Below are 19732 nucleotides of genomic sequence, written 5' to 3' on the forward strand. Positions count from 1 at the left end.
GAGTCAGAGGAGCAGCAGTACGCATATCGGAGGAAAGATTCGCAACTACTGTAGTCGTTTGAGTACTCTGCGCAGTATGCTGCACAGTCGCATTGGGCCCACCTGTCGGGGCCCCAACGTCCAATGTATCCGCTCCCCCCTTTGGTCTATAAAAGGAGGGGGCGCCGCTAGAAAACCTCAGGCTGGGTAAGAGCCAAGGCCAGCAGAGGATATGTTCATACACACCAAAAACAATACATCTCCCAGTGGACGTAGGGTATTACGCTCCGGCGGCCCGAACCACTCTAAATCGTGTGTTTTTGAGTCCTTGTCTCAGCGTAGATTCAGCCCCATCGCCTAGTACTTCCCCGAGTACTCCCTCACTGGAAATAGGCGGGTGCGCTCCGCCACCCGGCTGTGGGTACCCCTAGAAGCCCCACGACAAACCTTTATATTTTTTTCTTTAATTTCAGGCTCAAATTTCTTTCCAAACTATTAGCAATAACAATATTTTATAATGAACTAAAATTATATTTGTAACCAATATAAAATAGTTTAGTATGCTAATGTTTAAAGGGGCCTCCTATTTTAGTCTCGCCCTGGGCCCCTCAAAACTCAGGACCGGCCCTGCTGACGGGAAGAAAATTGTGTGCGCCCCGGGCACACGGAGTCTCAGCGTGCGCTCCTGGCCCAGATGTCCATCACGTGTCTATCCAGTGAGGATCAGACGGATACCTTGTTGAAAAAAAAAAAGAGAGAATCAGACGGATGGCTTCCGGCTCGGCTCAGCTCGGCTTTTGAGGCAGAGATCACCGTCAAATCTTTGTCTCACACACACATCTGAGGCAGGGGCGTACGCGAGCCCCTGTGCGCCCGGGCACACCTCATTTCCGCCTGACGCTCCGATCGTGTGCGTGGCGGACCTTTTTTTTGGAATTTTTATTAATTTTAAAGTGATATATCAAGATGATACATCATTTAAAATTTTTCCGACCTCTGCCGATTTTAAGAGTATCTCCAAGAGCTTTTGTATTTTTGGTGAGTTAGTTAAAAAAACAAAAAACTCATATCCAACCGAAACTCTATCTACATCGTCTTTTATCTTCATTTTCTATTCAGAGAATGCAGCTGGACATCTTTCGTAGCACTGAGCATTAGTCATTTTTTTTATTTTGGAGAAACTGTTAGATTTCATCTATTTTTCACTAGCTATTTTATTTTACATAATAGATATATTAGGATTTTAGCTATCTATAGATAAAAAAACTCTTAGCGAATTCCTTAGTTGACGCTCGTGCGTTGGGACCCATTGGAGCGAACGCCTCGTATTAGTCTACCTTCTCTATCCACCGCCCTTTCATCTTCCCGATATTTCCTCCTACCCCCAAATATTGCCGCACCGTCATCCTCGTCGTCCTGCATCCTCGCCTTGGGGGAGCCGCGCCGGGAGCCAGGCGGGGATCCACGCCGCCCGCGATTCTTCGTCGACGAGGGGGAGCCGCGCCGGGGATCCAGGAGGGGATCACGCTGCCCGACGATTCGTCCTCAACGAGGGGAGCGCTCCGGAGCGGGCTCGACTGCGATTCATCCTCGGCGACTGGAGGCGCTGCGAAGGGAGGCACGACTCCACGCGGGGCCCTGCACTCCAGTGGTGCACCGAAGGTGCTGCATCCTCGTCAAGGTGAGCTCCTTCCCTCGTGCGCTCACGTTTTTGGGAAGAGATGGAAGCGACATCCATGGCGAGGGGCGAAGCCACGTTCATTTTGCACAGGCACCAGGGTTCAAATCAGATTACAGTGTTGTTTATTAAAGCTTTGCTTGGAAATTTTGAGTCCAATGTATAAACGATGAAGTCGGGCACCAGGGTCTTCTCTGATCTAGCCTCGCCCCTGTCCATGGCGTTTGTCTTCCGCAGCGCTCACATCAGTTGACAACTAGGACGAGGCTCGAGAACTCATTGCGCTCAGCGTCTGCCGTCATTTTTTATTTGGGTTCGTGTGCCTCTATGTTCGTTGCTGACAGCAGAATTTTTTTCCAGGTTCCATATTTTGGGAGCTATGGTGATTCAGTTATCGAGACGCAGGCAGTCTGTGTTGAACCTGTGCAGTGTTTTAGGGACCATTACTAAATCCCCTATTGAGGTTAGCTATCGCAATTTTACCTGTGCTCTGCTTTTCATTCAGCACTTCACACCACCATAGATATTGCTTACTAGTTTTGATGCCCAATATGGCCACAACGCACTGTTTTTTTGCAGCATCTGCCCGCATAAAACCAGAGCACTAGTGTAGTTATCGGCCACAATCTTTGTAACCCAGTACTAATGAAAGTTTCATTGATGTCTACTGAGAACACATGCTAGTTAATGATTTTTGAAGATACTCCTACTGAATTTGCATCATTTTCCAATTTACGTTTGTCCAAATACTAGGTGTTGTAGGATATTGAGATAAATTCATCATATGGAACTGCATGGAAGACCAAGCTAACTTGCTCTTACAATACAATAGATCTCCCTAGTTTCTAAATTCAGAGATGAAAAAACTAGGAACTTAAGGAAATTACACAAATGTATTCTCCTCATTCTCACTGTGATCTTTTTATTGTAGCTGAGTAAATTCTGTCGAGTTGATTTGGGTTCAGGCACAGCAAAGTTTTTGCATTAGTGTACGAAACTAACCTTTCACAATTACAACTTTATTTTTAGTTTATCAATATTTTACAATCTACACTAAAAATTAGCCCTAAATCCTGTTCTTATGATCTACTGAAACTAATGCCACATAAGAGGCCCAACTCGTTGAAAATCATACATAGATCAAAGTTACTTTTTCTAAGGATTGAAATAGACAATGCATGAACCATTTAAGGTCTTTTTCTCCACTATGACTCATGATAATGAAATTTCATTTTTCATTGTAAATTCCATTATCAACATAAAGTTGACTGTTTTAAATATTATATGCCCAAAGCATCTCCCTAAAAAAAATACATGAATCTGGTTTTAGTCGTACCAGGTTAGAGTTATGAATTGATAGGGTCAAAGTTCTATCTCACGAGCTTGATATATTCACGGGTTGAAAGTTTTAGCATTTGTCTTTTAAAGGTACAGACAAAGGAAGTTTTGATCATTACTTCCAGTCTGAAGATTCTGAAATTCTTTTTTCTTTGGTCCAAAGTTTTCTATACATGATTTGCAAGTTTCTTAGTATCTGCATTCAAAAAGTTTTTAAATAGTAGATTCAATGTTTTAAACATCATTCTTTACAGGTTGAGACAAAGCAAGTTTATGAAGATGAACTTATGTATCAATGACTATAAATTTTTTATCTACTAGGACTATAAATTTTGTATATAGGACTACAAATTTTAAAATGCGCTTGTAGAAAGTTCTTGAATTGAGTGTGCAAACTTTTTATAACAGTCTAAACCAATATGTTTGAAGTTCCTGACTGCCCCTCATATGAAATGTAGTTAAAAGTTTCTAACATTTGTTTATAAAATTTTTTGACCTAAGGAGCGCAAAGTTTGAAATGTGCTAGTACAAATTTCCTGCAGCTATGACTGCAAAATTTTGAACTACAAAGTTTTTGATCCAGATGTATAAAGTTTATAATATGATAGTATACATGATTTGAAAGTTTTCTATAGACGATTTCATAGTTACTTAGTATCCGCATTCAAAGTTTTCAAGTACTGGGTTCAAAGTTTTAGCATGTGCCTTCAAATGTTGAGACAAACCAAGTTTTTGCTCATTACTTGCAGACTGAATATTGTGAAATTCTTTTTTTGTCCAAAAGTTTTCTATTCGTGATTTGAAAGTTACTTAGTATCCGCATTCAAAGTTTTCAAGTAGTGGGTTCAAAGTTTTAGCATGTGTCTTTAGAGGTACAAAGCAAGTTTTTTAGTACGAACTTTTGTATCAGTGACTATAAATTTTTTATATAGTTGGATCATAAATTTTAAAATGTGCTTTTTTTGTACAAAGTTATTGAATTCAGTGTGCAAAGTATTGGACTCGAGAATACAAATTTGAGAATGTTCGAACTAAATTTTTGGATTTGTGAGTATAAAGTTCAAAATGGACTGCTAGCAAGTTTATGAATTCAGAATGTAATTTTTTTTTATTTTTTAAGATACTACCTTGTTGTGCCTCGCTGTTTTTGATTCTGCCAACAGTCTATGAATAGTATTTTTAGATTTTTGAAGATCCTACCTTGCTGTGCCTAGCACTCTCCATCAGAAAATAAACTCATGCTTTGAGTTGCTAGTATTTTTGGCAATTTGTTAAGGCATTTGCACAGTAGGGTTACTTTTTTGTTTTTCACTAAACCATGATGAAATTCATTTTTGTGAGACATGACCATGGTGTGTCAACATTAACAAGAAGCTTACCAAACTATCATTTTGTATAGGTGACACCAAAGCTCATTTAAAGCTTTGAAACAAGACTTTGGAGCACAACACTTCTCAAGCATCCAGGTGAGACCAACGCATATTGATTGCTGTGAAAAAAAAATTCTACACATGATTTTCTAAGTTTATAAGTTCATAACGATATATGCATGCCCTTATACTAGAGTCACCCGTATATGTTATAATAGAGAAAGTTTGAAAATATGTTAATAGAAAAGTTTTGAATTTAGTGTGCAAGCTTTGAATAAAAGTTTCAATATCCATGTATAAAGTTTCCTATCTAGTAGTAAAGTTTTGAATTTTTTGTGCCCTTTTTATTCCACCTCGTGATAGTGGTATATTTGTTTATGAAGCTCATGCAAAGCCACGATGGCGAGAAGCAGCACCTGTTCAAACCAGTGAGTACACTTTTTGGTACCCATATCTTTTTTTTTGTAAATCATGCCGTAAAGTAGTGAATGTAATTATTTCATGATTTTTTTTTCATTCACAGTTCATGAGCAGTCATAATATGCTTTTATATACAAAGACCATACTTCGATATTTTTAAGTTCTACATCACGAAGTTTATCAGTGTGCTAGTATGAAGTTCATAGTTTCAGAATTGAAAGTTTTTTAGGAGGATGGGGGAGGTTACGAAGTTCATTACTGAGCTAGTACAAAGTTCATAGTTTTGGAATTAAAAGTTGGGGGGGGGGGCACTGCAGTCTACTACTATGGTAGTACAAAGTTTGTTGGTGTGCTAGTACAAAATTCATAGTTTTCTGATTTTCAACTTTTTTGAAGCTGCCGATTCTATTACAGTTCATTACTCAGCTAGAACAAAGTTCATAGTATTGGATTTCAAAGTTTTGGGTATGCGACTGTAAAGTTTACTACTGTAGTAGTACAAAGGTTAGTGTGCTAGTACAAAGATCATAGTTTGCAGTTTTCAACGTTTTTTTTAGCGGCTAATTCCATTACAAAGTTCACGGTTTCTAATTTTCAAGTTGTGGAAACAACAAACTTATCTGTGGCGTGTACAAAGTTTATAATTTCAAATTTTATTTTAAATAGATTTGTCTTTTTTTTCTACAGGAAGATGCAAAACCACTACGTGAATGCACATTCTACTACCTACTGACACACGCATGCAATAAAAAGTACAATACCCTTGTAGACATAAAAAAAATACTAACCATGCATGTAAGTTTTCCTGTTGATATTTTTTTGTTCATTCTTAAAACCACTTTATATAAGTTGAGCACAAGAGTTACAAATTTTCTCATTTTTTCAATCTTTTCAGGGTGTCACCATTGGATTCTATCAGTGAAGATGTTGTTTATGGTTTAAAATAATAGCTATATTCGATGAAGAATATGAACAGAGCTATTAGTTTTTAGATTATTATATGTTTTAGAATGACAGTCAATCAGTCTTCTTTTATTTATTTCTACTTTAAACCTAAATTTAGAGTTTTATTTGAGATTTACTTATAAATCTGAGCTGTTCTACATTCATACGGATGTGAAACACCCCGTCCATTCACTCACCCACACACCCGCTGTCCCGTTAAAAAAAAGAGAGAACATATTAGAAGGTAAAGTAGAGCACGGAACTAGCAGTGACAGACTGTAACACTAGAGCAAGTCAAATGCTCGTTCGCTACTACCACTGGCATTGCACGTGCGCTGCTTGCTAGCTTCGGCGCTCGTTCGCTGCTTTGTTGGCGCCTGGTCCAAAAAATGAGATGCTGCTACAAAAAATGAGATGCCTGCTTTGTTGTGGCCTGGTCCAAAAAATGAGATGCCGTCCTTGGCATATGCGTGGTGCATGCCCAGCTTGACCACTACTGTACTTGATCTGCTGACCAGATGCCAAGACTCTGGGAGCGCAAGCAACGAGATGGCATTGGACGCGGGCGTGCGGCGTGCATCAGCAGGGACGGCGGCGTCAGCGCGTGCGTCACCACCCGTCGAACCCCTCTATAAAGAAACGCCGCCACCGGGAGCCGCGAGAGCAGGGCAGAGCAGAGCAGAGCGTGCTCCGCGTCGTCTGTGCTCGCGCACCCTGTATGTAGGTAGCGTGCAGTGGCAGTGCAGGAGCAAGGACAGGAGGCGGTGGTCGCCGATCGAGGCTGCGGAGGAGGAGACCAGATGGGGAAGGCGGTGGTGGTGGCGGTGAACGGCGAGCGGTACGAGGCCGCCGGCGTGGACCCGTCGGCGACGCTGCTCGAGTTCCTGCGCACCCGGACGCCCGTCAGGGGCCCCAAGCTCGGCTGCGGCGAAGGTACGCACGTACACCGAGCGGCCCGATCGACGCCGCCCTGTGCATTCACAAAGGTTTTAGCCACGGATTTCTTGTTCCCCTCGTTGTTTTCAAGCATGCCACGATCCCACGGACATGCCCAAAAATTTTAGGCACAACGATTTTTGGACACATGCATAAAACATTAAATATAGTTCGAGAAAAAAAATATTAGATATAGTTTTAAAAAATAACTAATTGTGCAGTTTAGCTGAAAATGATGAGAAATATTTTGAGCCTAATTAGTTCATAATTGGACACTAATTACCAAATAAAAACGAAAGTGCTACAATAGCCAAACCCCAAAAAAATTTGCGTACTAAACCAAAGCCGTAGGGAGGCGACGGAGATTATTGTTTTTTCTATAAAAAATAATTACAAAAATTGGCGGAAGCGTTGTCTTTTCGTCAAGAACTAGAGTTCAGCACACAGATGCAATACTTTGCCGGGCCATGCATCAAGTTGTTTTCGAAGGCAAAAAAGCTTTATTTGGCCGGTTTGTTTAACGAACAAATTAAAGCACTTGTCCAAAGCCTCTTGTGCATAGTACAAAGGTTTGACAACTACTCCTTCCACTGAACATGATTGTCAATACTCAAGACTTTCCCGTTGAAAAACTCCGAATTGGTTCCTCTCCGGTCGTTTCCTCCTACACGCCGTTTCCTGTGCTCCTTTTGGCGCACTTGGGCCATGTTAACTTCAGAACCTGGCACCTTACAATGGAAAAATTCTCTACCTGCAACCTTTCTGAGAGTTCAGTGACAGTGTAGCTAAGCTTCGATGCCCACCAGGTTCATCCACGCCCTGACGAAACTGCAACATTCTTTGCACTTGGTCTTGCTAACCTCTTGCACTTGTTTCCTAGAAAAAGTGAAGTATCATTCTTTGCACTTCTTTTTTTCCCCCTAGATGTAAATAATGATATACAAACAAAGCTTTCTTGCCCTCTCTCGTGCATTCAGTAAAAAAAGAATGAGCTAACCTGCTTCACTTCTTCGATTTCCCAATACGGCAGGTGGCTGCGGAGCATGCGTGGTCCTCATCTCCAGGTACAACCCAGCCACCGACGAGGTGACCGAGTTCTCGGCGAGCTCCTGCCTCACGTTGCTCCGCAGCGTGGACCGTTGCTCGGTGACCACCAGCGAGGGCATCGGCAACACCAGCTATGGCTACCACCCCGTGCAGCAGCGCCTCGCCGGCTTCCATGGCTCCCAGTGCGGCTTCTGCACCCCGGGCATGTGCATGTCCATCTTCTCCGCTCTGGTCAAGGTCGACAAGGAGGCCAGCCGTCCTGACCCACCCCCGGGCTTCTCCAAGCTCACCACCTCAGAGGCTGAGAAGGCCGTGTCTGGCAACCTGTGCCGATGCACAGGCTACAGGCCCATAGTCGACGCCTGCAAGAGCTTCGCGGCCGACGTCGACCTTGAGGACCTGGGTCTCAACTGCTTCTGGAAGAAGGGCGACGAACCTGCAGATGTCAGCAAATTACCAGGCTACAACAATGGCGCCATCTGCACCTTCCCAGAGTTCCTCAAATCCGAGATCAAGAGCTTGATGGAGAACACGTGTAGTCCTCCAGTGGCAGTCTCCAATGGTGGCTGGTATCACCCTAAGAGCATTGAAGAGCTTCAAAGGGTGTTCAACTCCAATTGGTTTGATGAAAATTCTGTGAAGATTGTGGCTTCAAACACTGGGTCTGGAGTGTACAAGGATCGGGACCTGTATGAAAAGTACATCGACATTAAGGGAATCCCAGAGCTTTCAGTCATCAACAGAAACAGCAAGGGAGTTGAGCTTGGATCAGTCGTGTCCATCTCTAAAGCCATTGAGGTGTTGTCAGATGGAAATCTGGTCTTCAGAAAGATTGCCAATCACCTGAACAAAGTGGCTTCACCGTTTGTTAGGAACACTGCAACCATAGGTGGAAACATAATCATGGCACAGAGGTTGCCATTCGAATCGGACATTGCAACCATACTACTAGCTGCAGGTACTACAGTCACTATCCAGGTGGCTACCAAAAGGCTGTGCCTCACTCTGGAGGAGTTCTTGCAGCAGCCTCCATGTGATTCTATGACCCTGTTGCTGAGCATATTTATCCCCGATTGGGGTTCAGATGGCATCACCTTTGAGACTTTCCGAGCAGCGCCTCGTCCATTTGGCAATGCTGTCTCATATGTCAATTCTGGTTTCTTGGCAAGAACTTCAGTGGATGCAGCCTCAGGTGAGCATCTCATTAAGGATATATGCTTGGCATTCGGGGCTTATGGAGTTGATCATGCCATCAGAGCTAGGAGGGTAGAGGATTTCTTGAAGGGAAAATTGGTGAGCTCGTCTGTTATACTAGAAGCAGTTCAGATGCTTAAAGAGACTGTTACACCATCAAAAGACGTAACACATCCTGAGTATAGAATCAGCTTGGCTGTCAGTTTCTTGTTCACTTTTTTATCATCCTTCACCAGCAGCTTCAATGAACCAGTAAAGGTTAATGTTACCAATGGGTCATATACTAATGGAACTACAAATGGTAGCACTGAGTACTCACCGGAGGAACATCGTAATACTGACAGTTATGATTTGCCAATACACTCAAGACAAGAAATGGTTTTCAGTAATGAATACAAGCCAGTTGGCAAGCCGATCAGGAAAACAGGGGCTGAACTCCAAGCTTCGGGTACATAATATTTTTTCAATGTAGAAACTGATTTACCATAAATTTGATTTCCATAGCTTGAATTTCAGTTTGCAACCTCTTATTTCAGCATTTTTTTTCTTATACAGGAGAGGCTCTGTATGTTGATGATATCCCTGCTCCTAAGGATTGCCTCTATGGAGCATTTATATATAGTACACACCCCCGTGCTTATGTGAAGGGCATCAACTTCAAACCGTCTTTGGCCTCACAGAAGGTTATCACAGTCATCACTGCAAAGGATATTCCAAGCGGAGGAGAAAACATAGGATCCAGCTTTCCAAGGATGGGAGATGAAGCACTTTTTGCAGACCAACTTGCTGAATTTGCTGGACAAAACATTGGAGTCGTGGTAAGGTTTTTAAAATACACAAAACAGTAATATGTGTGTGTGCCCAGAATGTTAAAGATCTGGCAAGCTTACCTTTTCATATTGCTTTTCAATCACTCAGATTGCTGAAACACAGAGTTATGCTTATATAGCTGCAAAACAAGCTGTTGTTGAGTATAGCACAGAAAATTTGCAGCCACCAATTCTGACCATAGAAGATGCCATCCAACACAGTAGCTACTTCTCAACTCACCCATTTTTAACTCCAAAGCCAGTTGGTGATTACAACCAAGGGATGTCTGGAGCTGATCACAAAATTTTATCAGCAGAGGTACATACTTTGTTATGTTCAAGAGCTAAATACTCTTAGTTTCCAGCGAGGCCACAAACGCACACCAACTGTTTTTCGTGCCACAGGTAAATCTTGAATCCCAGTACTACTTCTACATGGAGACACAAGTGGCACTAGCTATTCCAGATGAAGACAACTGCATAACCATCTATTCATCAACGCAATTTCTTGAGATCACACAAAATGTGGTTGCAAGGTGCCTTGGCATTCCATTTCACAATGTGCGTGTGATTACCAGAAGAGTCGGAGGAGGCTTTGGTGGAAAGGCAATGAAAGCAATGCATGTAAGTCCTGACTAGTAACTAGAGCTTTGCTTTGCTAAATATCTTAGATCTTCAAATACAAATGTACAGTCAGCTGATATTCATGGTCTAAACATAAGACTATTTGAAATGCAAATGTGTTAGAGATGACCAAGAATTTCCTCTTTGTCAGGTTGCATGTGCATGTGCTGTTGCCGCATTCAAGCTGCAACGTCCTGTTAAGATGTACCTTGATCGCAAGACAGACATGATAATAGCAGGTGGGAGACATCCTATTAAGGCTAAGTACTCAGTTGGATTCAAGTCAGATGGCAAAATCACGGCCATACACCTCAATCTTGCTCTCAATGCTGGAATAACACTGGATTTGAGTCCATTTCTGCTGTCTACTATCATAGGTGGCTTCAAAAAGTACAACTGGGGTGCTCTTGCTTTTGACATCAAGGTCTGCAAGACAAATGTCACATCCAAATCAACAATGCGGGCTCCTGGAGATGTCCAGGGCTCTTTCATTGCAGAAGCCATCATTGAGCATGTTGCCTCGACGCTCTCGGTCGATACAAACACCATCAGGAGGAGGAACCTTCATGACTTCGACAGCCTTGCAGTGTTCTATGGAGAAAGTGCAGGTGACGCTTCTACCTACAGCCTGGTCTCCATGTTCGATAAGCTAGCATCATCTCCAGACTATCAATCTAGAGCTACAATAGTAGAATACTTCAATAGCAACAACAAGTGGAAGAAACGCGGCATCTCTTGTGTGCCAATCACGTACGAGGTAAATCTCCGTCCATCTCCAGGCAAGGTGTCCATCATGAATGATGGTTCCATCGCTGTCGAGGTTGGAGGAATTGAGATAGGCCAAGGCTTGTGGACGAAAGTGAAGCAGATGACGGCATTTGGGTTGGGAAAGCTGTGTCCTGATGGCGGTGAATGCCTCCTTGACAAGGTGCGGGTTATCCAGGCCGACTCGCTGAGCATGATCCAGGGAGGATTCACTGGTGGGAGCACCACTTCTGAAAATAGCTGTGAAGCTGTTCGACAATCGTGCATTGAACTTGTTGAAAGACTGAATCCCATAAAGGAGAGTCTGGAGGCTAAGACTGGTACAGTGGAATGGAGTGCCTTGGTTGCTCAGGTGAGTATAAACCTTATGAAAACAACGGTAGAATTCCTGTTAACCTGATTGCAAAAGATGCCAAGGAATTACAGTAATTTGAATCTTCTGCTTCCCTCCTTTCCATCATCGATATACTGCAATTGGTAGCAGTAGCAATTATTAAGTGTGAGCAACTCACTATTTGACTGTGTCAATTGTTCATGGCATTTGTTCGTCATTTGCAGGCAAGTATGGCGAGTGTGAACTTATCAGCGCATGCATACTGGACCCCTGATCCAACGTTCAAAAGTTACTTGAACTACGGAGTTGGCATCAGTGAGGTATTCCTGCTCCCAATTGCAATAAAGCACTGCAAATGCAATCAAGAAGCCAAAGCCATTGGAGGCTGCAGCTACATTCTTGCTCAATGCTGACACATGATTGGAAATTTCGTCACAGGTTGAGATTGATGTCCTGACAGGAGCAACCACAATCCTACGGAGCGACATCATGTATGACTGTGGGCAGAGCCTGAACCCAGCAGTAGATCTTGGCCAGGTTAGCGCCAAATAAAAGCTGCTCATGCAGAAACGTCGCCAATGGAAATGTGCTGCTCTGAACACTGCCCTTGATTCACTCAGGTAGAAGGCGCATTCATCCAAGGAGTGGGCTTCTTCACAAACGAGGAGTACATGACGAACTCCGACGGCATGGTCATTCACGACAGCACATGGACGTACAAGATCCCCACAGTTGACACCATCCCGAAGCAGTTCAATGTCGAGCTCATCAACAGCGCCCGCGACAAGAAGCGTGTCCTCTCTTCGAAAGGTGAACCTCTTCTCATAATTTTTCATCCCCATGAACATTCTTGCAGACCTTGTCAGCCTATTTAGAACCGACAATACTACAACTTGAGCTCACCAAAAAATGGCCGACTGACAAACTGTGGACTGGATCTTACCAGCATCGGGCGAGCCACCGCTCCTTCTCGCGTCCTCGGTGCACTGCGCGATGAGGGAGGCCATCAGGGCTGCCAGGAAAGAGTTCTCGGTATGCACCGGCCCCACGAACTCCACCGTCACATTCCGGATGGATGTGCCAGCGACGATGCCTGTCGTCAAGGAGCTCTGTGGCCTCGACATCATCGAACGGTACCTCGAGAGCTTGAACGCCGGCCCAACCACCACGAAAGCATAGATCCAGCAGAATGCAAGCTCCATGCCCCTGCGGGTGGTTGATAATTAGTGTAAAATAAAAAATAGTGGCATGTCTCGCTAAATGCAACAGAAATCCTTACCTAAGGAATCGAAATTAAGTTTGTTGAGCCTGCCTCAAACAAATTGCTTTAAAGGGTCAGAAATACATCAGTGATGCCTGATGTGGAGAAGAAATAACTGTAGCGATCATGTCTTTGCGCTGATGTATGAGAAAGAACAGAGAATACTGCACATGAGAAAGCCAGTAGGGCAGCGAGATAGGCAGGGAACACTCGGTGCTCCTTGCAGGCAAAGCGTCGAGCACCTCGTGCGCCACCTCCTGCCGGCACACCAGTCATTAGTCAAGCGCATGTACAGACCGGCGAGAGAGATGATGGCATTCATGGACATGGATTGAGTAAGGGGAGGGACGGGCACCTTGCAATTGTCATGCACGAGAATTTCCAGGGGCCGTCGGGATGGTGGCCGGAGCCGATGGAGCCGAGCGAGCAGTGTACTCTGGCGAGGAAGCTTGGCGTTGTGCGCAGCCACCGAGCGGCGGCGCATGGGATAACCCTGAAGAAGCGAAGTCTAGGCGCGTGGATTCGATGGCGGGCGGGCGCAGAAGGCATTGCGTCGGGACGCCGGTGACAGCAGCCGCCGCCGCTGCCAAGTGCCAAGCAGCCAGCTTCGCTTCCTATGCTTTGGTCTCTCTTGTTTATTGCGCATGGTTTCTGGAGTGGTTTATTATATTTTAAGTGATTTCTGAACAGGTTTTGATATTGTGCTTAAACTTTGCTGTAAAAATCTTAAAACCATTTAAACGCAAGTGGAAGTTGGGAGTATTTGAATTCTCCCACTGGTACGTAATTCATGCAGAGCTGAGTACAAAATTAGCAGGGAGTACTTTATATTATTAGACTTTTTTTAGATTACATTATTATATTATTAGACTTGATGAAGACTATAGTATTTCAGTTCCTCTGAGCTGGAGCACTGCATCATTTCAGTTGCAGCCTAGTCAGTGTTCATCTCATCATCAACCAGATTAACATCCGCGCGGTAATCATCGACGAGCAGGGCATCCAACCCTTGGAACGGGTCCTGCTGCATCGCCATGGCATCGCCCTGCTCTTGCTGCTGCTGAGACAGAGCGGCCTGCGCCGGCGCGTTCAGCTGGGGGGCGTCCACCGCCGGCCGCGCGCGACCCGCCGCCGCGGCATGCACGGCGATCTGGGCCTGGGTCCTGGCCAGCTCGCACTGCACGGCTGTGATCTCCCCCTGGAGGCGTCCGACGATCCCCGCGCAGCCGTACACCGGGTCCTGCACCCGCCGGTGCGCCTCCACCGCCATCGTGTCCGCTGCCTTGCCGCGCTCGTGGATTGGGAGGTTCTGCACGAGACAAGAAATGTTGCTAAGGAAAATGCTCATGCATTCTTGGTCTCAGGCTCTTAGCGATCAATGTACCTGGAGCATTCTTGCGACGTTGCTGGCGCCAAAGACCCTCTGCACGCAGGCGTACCTCTGGGGATCCGATGCCGGGAAGTAGGGGGCCAGGATGCAGTCCTGGGAGCACCTCCTGCGCTGGTTCTTGCACGCGGCGCACCGCTTGATGCCCGGGGTGGTGGCAGCAGCAGCAGCAGCAGCTTCCATGTTCGAGCTCGTCGACATGATCTAGCGGGAGATTTCTTTGCAGAGGAGGAGAAGATTTGGTGAGAGATTTCGAGGATCTAGCGAAGATGCTGGTTGGGGGGAGAGATGTTGTGTTTATGTATAGGCCGGGCGAGCGTAGATGGAAAGTGTTCAACGGCTAGGTACCCATGCCGGGAAAGATGAAGGGTCTCCTACCAAACGCCAATCCGTAAAACGTCTCCGGCGGGGAAGCTGCGGAAATCTCGCTGACTGGAGCTACTTGGTGGAGGAGGAGCTGAAAAAACCAGCTCCCCGCGGCTCCTCTCGATCGTTACCATCCATGCCCTTCGCGCCCTGGGCAAATGGTGCCGCGAGGTGGCCGGCAGCGAGCTGCGTGGGGCAGCCGCCGGCAGGGAAGGGAGGCGAGAGGCGGCAGGCATCGGGAGCGGGGGATGGAGGCGGCCAAGCGTCGGGAGCGGGGGACGGAGGCGGCCGGAGGCGGGAGCGGGACGCGGGGACAGCCAGCGGCGGGAAGCGGGAGGCGGGGACAGCAAGAAATAATTCGTATTTTGAGAAAAAAAATTGGTTAGATCTTCCACTGACATCATCCGTCTAGCTTCATCGTTCATCTCGTTTTGGGCAGAACTTCAGAAGCCGGAGGACATGGAGGAGCTGGAAGCTGGCGGCCTGGCGCGGGCGCCCTCAGGACTTCGCGATGAGTCTGCATCCTCATCAAGCTGCGAATATATTTTTTTATTTTTAACCTATTTTTCAATTTTATTTTAAAAATAACTCACCCGGATATATATTTGCAGATCTAACCCTTTTGTCGCGCTGGTCTGCGTGGCGTGACAAAAACACGCTGTCGCGCCACATGCATTGGCGTGACAAGATGTGCCACGTTGGCACGCTTCGGAGCGCTCGGAAGGGGTCTGCCATCTCATATTCCATGTGTCAACCTTGTCACGCCACTCTCACCGGCGCGACAGTACAGCCTTGTCACGCCACCCCCGCTGGCGTGACAAGGTCTGATTTTAGAAAAATCATATCTTTTTCATACGAACTCGGATGGAGATGATTTTTATACAAAAATTGTAGCTCTCAACGAGATCTATAACTTTGTAGTTTTGAGTTTTTTCATTTGAAGTCATTAAGATATTTAAATAATTGATTTAAACTTTTGACAGCATATTAAGCACTTTACCTCTATCGGATCATCTCTAACTTGACATGTTTATCATTGTTCTACAAATTAAGTTCTATATAATGTTTGATATATGAAATAATATGGACTAAATAATAATAGTTCGATAACAGATACAATGAGAAATCAAACTATATCATCATTGAGTACGGAATATAATGCAACACTCTAGGTATTATTAATTATATCTTTAACTTGTGAGTTGGTCCATGCTAATAGCGTGGCTAGTTTTGTTACGTTTTATTTTTTTATTATAAATACTTTGTTGTAGCAGGTTATTTTGTTTGTTCCCATAGAGTTTGTTCTTCAACCACTATATATCACTAAGTCTTATTATACATATTTTCACATTGCCTATCAAAATTACATGCATATACATTATATCTATTTTGTACAAATCAACTCCGAAGTTACATGTGCATATGTACTACCGTTTTGCCACCACCAGCTGTATGGAGACTTCTCTACTACCGTTGTGCCGAATTTCTTACGGTCCCTGACGTTGTTAGAAGCCCATATACAGATAAGCATATAAAACAATCAATAATTGTGTCATTCTTTTGCATCCATATATTATGTTGTTTTGACCCCATCATCGTGCCCCATCATTTTACTTCCATCTATCAGGATCAACCTGTTTTGATCCCCATTAGACGTGCCATACGGCGTAGTCTTGATTGGGTGGGAAAGTCGGACGAATTTTTGTATTCGGCATGGACTCTATAATTATATTTTAATTTTTTAATTCTTTAATTATGAAATTAGATATTTTTCAATTGTATATGATATGGCTTCTTGAGTCAGTTTAGATCATTAGTTCTTCGTAAAATCTAATGGTGTAAATCATTCTCCTTTTTAGATTAATGTATAAATTTCTAGACCTTCTCGACGAATATGGTGGCTCTTTTTTTCTATAACAACACTTGCTTATTAATATAATATATATATCTAGAGTGGTGGGATCATAGAGGCACCTTGAGCGATGATCTTGGCTAGCCAAACCAAGCAGTACAATCGATAAGCGTTGCGCTGACTAAAGGAGATACAGTGAAAAGAAGGCCATAAGATGGAGAACAACAAAGTACTCATTTCATTTAAACCACTTAATTACTAGTATAAAACTTACACATTTGTATATTTTTCAAACTGTTATCATATTTTAAGATCTTAATCTTTCAAAAAAAATACTTGATCTAGCTTATAGCTATAATTAATATCTAGGGTGTTGCATTATATTTCATACACAAGGATGATATAGTTTGATTTCTCATTGTATCTCTTATCAAACTATTATTATTTAGTCCATATTATTTCATATATCAAACATTATATAGAACTTAATTTGTAGAACCATGATAAACATGTCAAGTTAGAGATGATCCGATAAAGGTAAAGTGCTTAATATGCTGTCAAAAATTTAAATCAATTTTTTAACCGTCTTAATGACTTCAAATGAAAAAAAATCAAAACTACAAAGTTGTAGATCTCGTTGAGAGCTATAATTTTCGTATAAAAATTATCTCCATCCGAGTTCGTATGAAAAAGATATAATTTTTCTAAAGTCAGACCTTGTCACGCCAGCGGGGGTGGCGTGACAAGGCTGTACTGTCACGCCGGTGGAAGTGGCGTGACAAGGTTGATACGTGGAATATGAGCTGGCAGACCCCTTCCGAGCGCTCCGAAGCTGTAACACCTCAGGTGTTTAGCACTATTAAACAAGCAATTAACATGTAATGACACAGTTAACCCTAGTCGGTTAATTACTTAAGAGCCGGGTTCCATCTAAATACACCAAAAAGTCAACTCTCACATCTTTGATCAAACGAACTTTTGCCCAACACGAAAGTTGTAGAGCTCGACAAGATAGACAACTTTCGTGTTCAAAATTTTTCAAGTTTCAACTGAAAATCTTGAGTTTGGATCAAGTCAAGGCGTTGACAATTTCTTTCTCTCTCCACTCTCTTCCTCTCTCCTCTCTCTCTCTCTCCCCCCCCCCCCCCCCGCTGACCTTCCCTCTCTGCTCTGCGCGCGCGCGCAGGCACTTGAGCGCGCGTGCGCCCGCTGCCTCGCTGTGCCGCTGCCGCGGCCTCGCTGCCGCGCTGAGCCGCTGCCTGCCCCCGCTCGCTGCCCGCTGCCTGGCCGCGCGCCGCTGGCGCCCAGCCCGTTGACGCGCACGGCGACGCGCCGCCTCGCCGCCGTGGCGCCCAAACGGGCCGGCCGTGCCCTGCCAAGCCGCGGACCGCGGCCGGACTTCATTACCGTGCGCTGCCGACGCCACCAACCCGCTCGCTGCGCCCTGACCCGCCTTCAAGGCCGCCTGGCGAGCACGCCACCGCCAGGCCGCGCGCACGCCGCCGCTGCCCTTCTTCTACGCCCTCCCCTCCTTGCTGAGCTCTCCCTCCCCCTTTGCTTCGCCCAAGGGCGTTCCACCCTCGCACTCAGCTCCCCTCCCCTTCCCAAGCCGAGCCAAGCCGCCCCAGTGCCAGAACACGCCGCCGCCCACGCCATTGCCGCCACCGCTCGAGCTCACCGTGGAGCCCCTACCCCCGGTGCCCCTCGGCCCAAATTGAACCCCGGAACGGGACCTCCTTGACTCCGTGAAGCTCCACGGCCAAGCATCGTCCACCCCCATCGCCGCCGAGCGCCGCCGTCGCGAGCAGAGCCGCCGCCGGCCGCCGCCCGCCGCGGAACTCCTTGCTCCGCCCCTCCCCGCCTCCAATCAACCCCCGAACTAGCTTCCTCATGGCGCCGTGAAGCTCCCCGGCCGGCTCTTGCCCCTCCTCCCACACCGGAGCGCCGTCGTCCGCTGCAGCCGCCGCCGCCGCTCCCTGGGCGCCGCCGCCGACCCTGCTCCGGCCGCCCCCGTCGACCGCATCACCCATCCTTAGGTAGAGCTCGGTGAGCTCTCTCCCCTGGGCCCCATCCCAGCCGCCGGCGAGCCCCTCCTCGCCGGGAAAACCCCCACCGCCGCCGCCTCTGTCCCCAACTCCGGCCAGGGATCCCTGCGCGAATAGTTTTAGGTTTCCAGGGGGTTCTGTGAGAATTCCAGGGACCCCTTTGCAATCTGTGTTTTTGTATTTTCTAGATTTTCCAGTGAACTTGTAAATTCGTTTAAAAATCGTAGAAAAATCAGAAAAATGCAAACTCAACTGTTCTGGACTCCTTGAAAATAGATCTACAACTTTTGTTACATGTACTTTTTCATTTGCTCAATAGTTTTTACTTCAATTAAAAATACAAAGAAAATATACTTTATATTAGATCTCAAGTTACAAGCATGAGTTGTTAGCCATTTTTGGCCAGTAGGGTACATGTTAGATGTATAACATTGTGTAAAAGTTTCATAGACTTTTGACATGCCTAGCTATCGGTTTTATTTAAATCTTGCTTTATGCCTTGTTTAAATTAGTTTGTTTGTACATACTGTTTAACTTGGTTTAATGAGCTCAAACTTTTACAGTGACTTTAACTTGATATTTAGTTACTGTACAAAATTTTTGAGAAATTTTAGATAGGTGGAACCAGTCCAACTAATTAATAGTATAGATATTTACACTAAATCAAGAAAAATAGTTTCTGTACATGAAAAATTCTAATAATTTTTCTAGGGGTTAATCTTGAGTATGTAACCGTTCTGGTAAAAGATGAGGCCCTGTAACTTGCTATAACCGTCTGTAGAATTTAGTTTTGATCCATGCAACTATACATTGTATTATTTTTCATGCCCTGTACAATGCTTGTTTAATTGTGAAAAATTTATGGCAGGCTCATCTTTATATAAACAACACTCAGTTAAAATTTCATTACCAGTACTTGTATAATTTGACCTGCAAAATTCATTTTTGTTTCCAGCAGTAGCTGTTTGTTTTATTTTTCGTGGTTAATAGGCTGCATAAAATGGGCTGAAAATTTCACAGTAGGCAAGTTATTTAGAGATGTATCATACATAAAAATTTCAAACCCAGAATCTCTGTTTAACATTATTTATGATAAGGACATGCTTAACCTAGTAATAAATAAGAAAAATCTTCTTTTGCTGCATAGGGATAAAAGAGAAAACCCATCCGAGTTACTTTGTGAAGTCAGTACAATGATTATTACTCTATAAATGGTTGTCCAAAATGATGTAACATAATCTTTTGTAAATCATCTTGAGTTTGTGTTGGAGTACAATTCTTTAGTGAAGAATTGATTAAATCGTATCACTAAAATAACTCACGCGTATGCATTTCATATAGATTCGACTACTCTCCCTGACGGTACGTACGAGTTGGTGCCG

The 19732-nt window shown here is 44.7% G+C and overlaps 1 protein-coding gene and 2 long non-coding RNA genes across 4 annotated transcripts; 1 reads left to right on the forward strand and 2 right to left on the reverse strand.

Annotated features, from left to right (window-relative positions):
* Nucleotides 1-1343: 1343 nt before the first annotated feature.
* LOC120693301 (indole-3-acetaldehyde oxidase-like) lies at nt 1344-12812 on the forward strand. Of its 2 annotated transcripts, XM_039976726.1 has the most exons (16): nt 1344-1660; nt 2018-2120; nt 4395-4461; nt 4749-4793; nt 5473-5580; nt 5681-6663; nt 7697-9355; nt 9463-9725; nt 9826-10035; nt 10122-10340; nt 10492-10579; nt 10718-11457; nt 11664-11759; nt 11878-11976; nt 12060-12249; nt 12386-12812. In XM_039976726.1, the coding sequence occupies exons 6-16, from the start codon at nt 6531-6533 to the stop codon at nt 12616-12618; spliced, it is 3930 nt and encodes a 1309-aa protein (XP_039832660.1). In that variant the 5' UTR covers nt 1344-1660; nt 2018-2120; nt 4395-4461; nt 4749-4793; nt 5473-5580; nt 5681-6530; the 3' UTR covers nt 12619-12812. The 2 variants fall into 2 exon arrangements, with proteins under 2 accessions (XP_039832660.1, XP_039832659.1); XM_039976725.1 differs by having other exon boundaries at nt 10492-11457.
* Nucleotides 7144-7804, reverse strand: LOC120693303. Its single transcript, XR_005682957.1, has 2 exons — nt 7664-7804; nt 7144-7542 (listed from the first exon to the last, which is right to left on the reverse strand). It is a non-coding gene; the product is annotated as an uncharacterized LOC120693303 (long non-coding RNA).
* On the reverse strand, nt 11354-13499 carry LOC120693302. Its single transcript, XR_005682956.1, has 4 exons — nt 13056-13499; nt 12719-12957; nt 12383-12645; nt 11354-12306 (listed from the first exon to the last, which is right to left on the reverse strand). It is a non-coding gene; the product is annotated as an uncharacterized LOC120693302 (long non-coding RNA).
* Between the last annotated feature and the right edge of the window lie 6233 nt (nt 13500-19732).

The sequence above is a fragment of the Panicum virgatum genome, chromosome 9N (assembly GCF_016808335.1).
Source record: "Panicum virgatum strain AP13 chromosome 9N, P.virgatum_v5, whole genome shotgun sequence".
In the NCBI taxonomy this organism is placed as follows: Eukaryota; Viridiplantae; Streptophyta; class Magnoliopsida; order Poales; family Poaceae; genus Panicum; species Panicum virgatum.

Bases quoted from the DNA above. Each gene is read 5' to 3' on its own strand.
- LOC120693301 (XM_039976725.1), top strand. From the start codon at position 6,531: ATGGGGAAGGCGGTGGTGGTGGCGGTGAACGGCGAGCGGTACGAGGCC. The intron at 9,726-9,825 runs GTAAGGTTTTTA...TCAATCACTCAG, and splicing joins GACAAAACATTGGAGTCGTG to ATTGCTGAAACACAGAGTTA. The intron at 11,458-11,663 runs GTGAGTATAAAC...CGTCATTTGCAG, and splicing joins GGAGTGCCTTGGTTGCTCAG to GCAAGTATGGCGAGTGTGAA.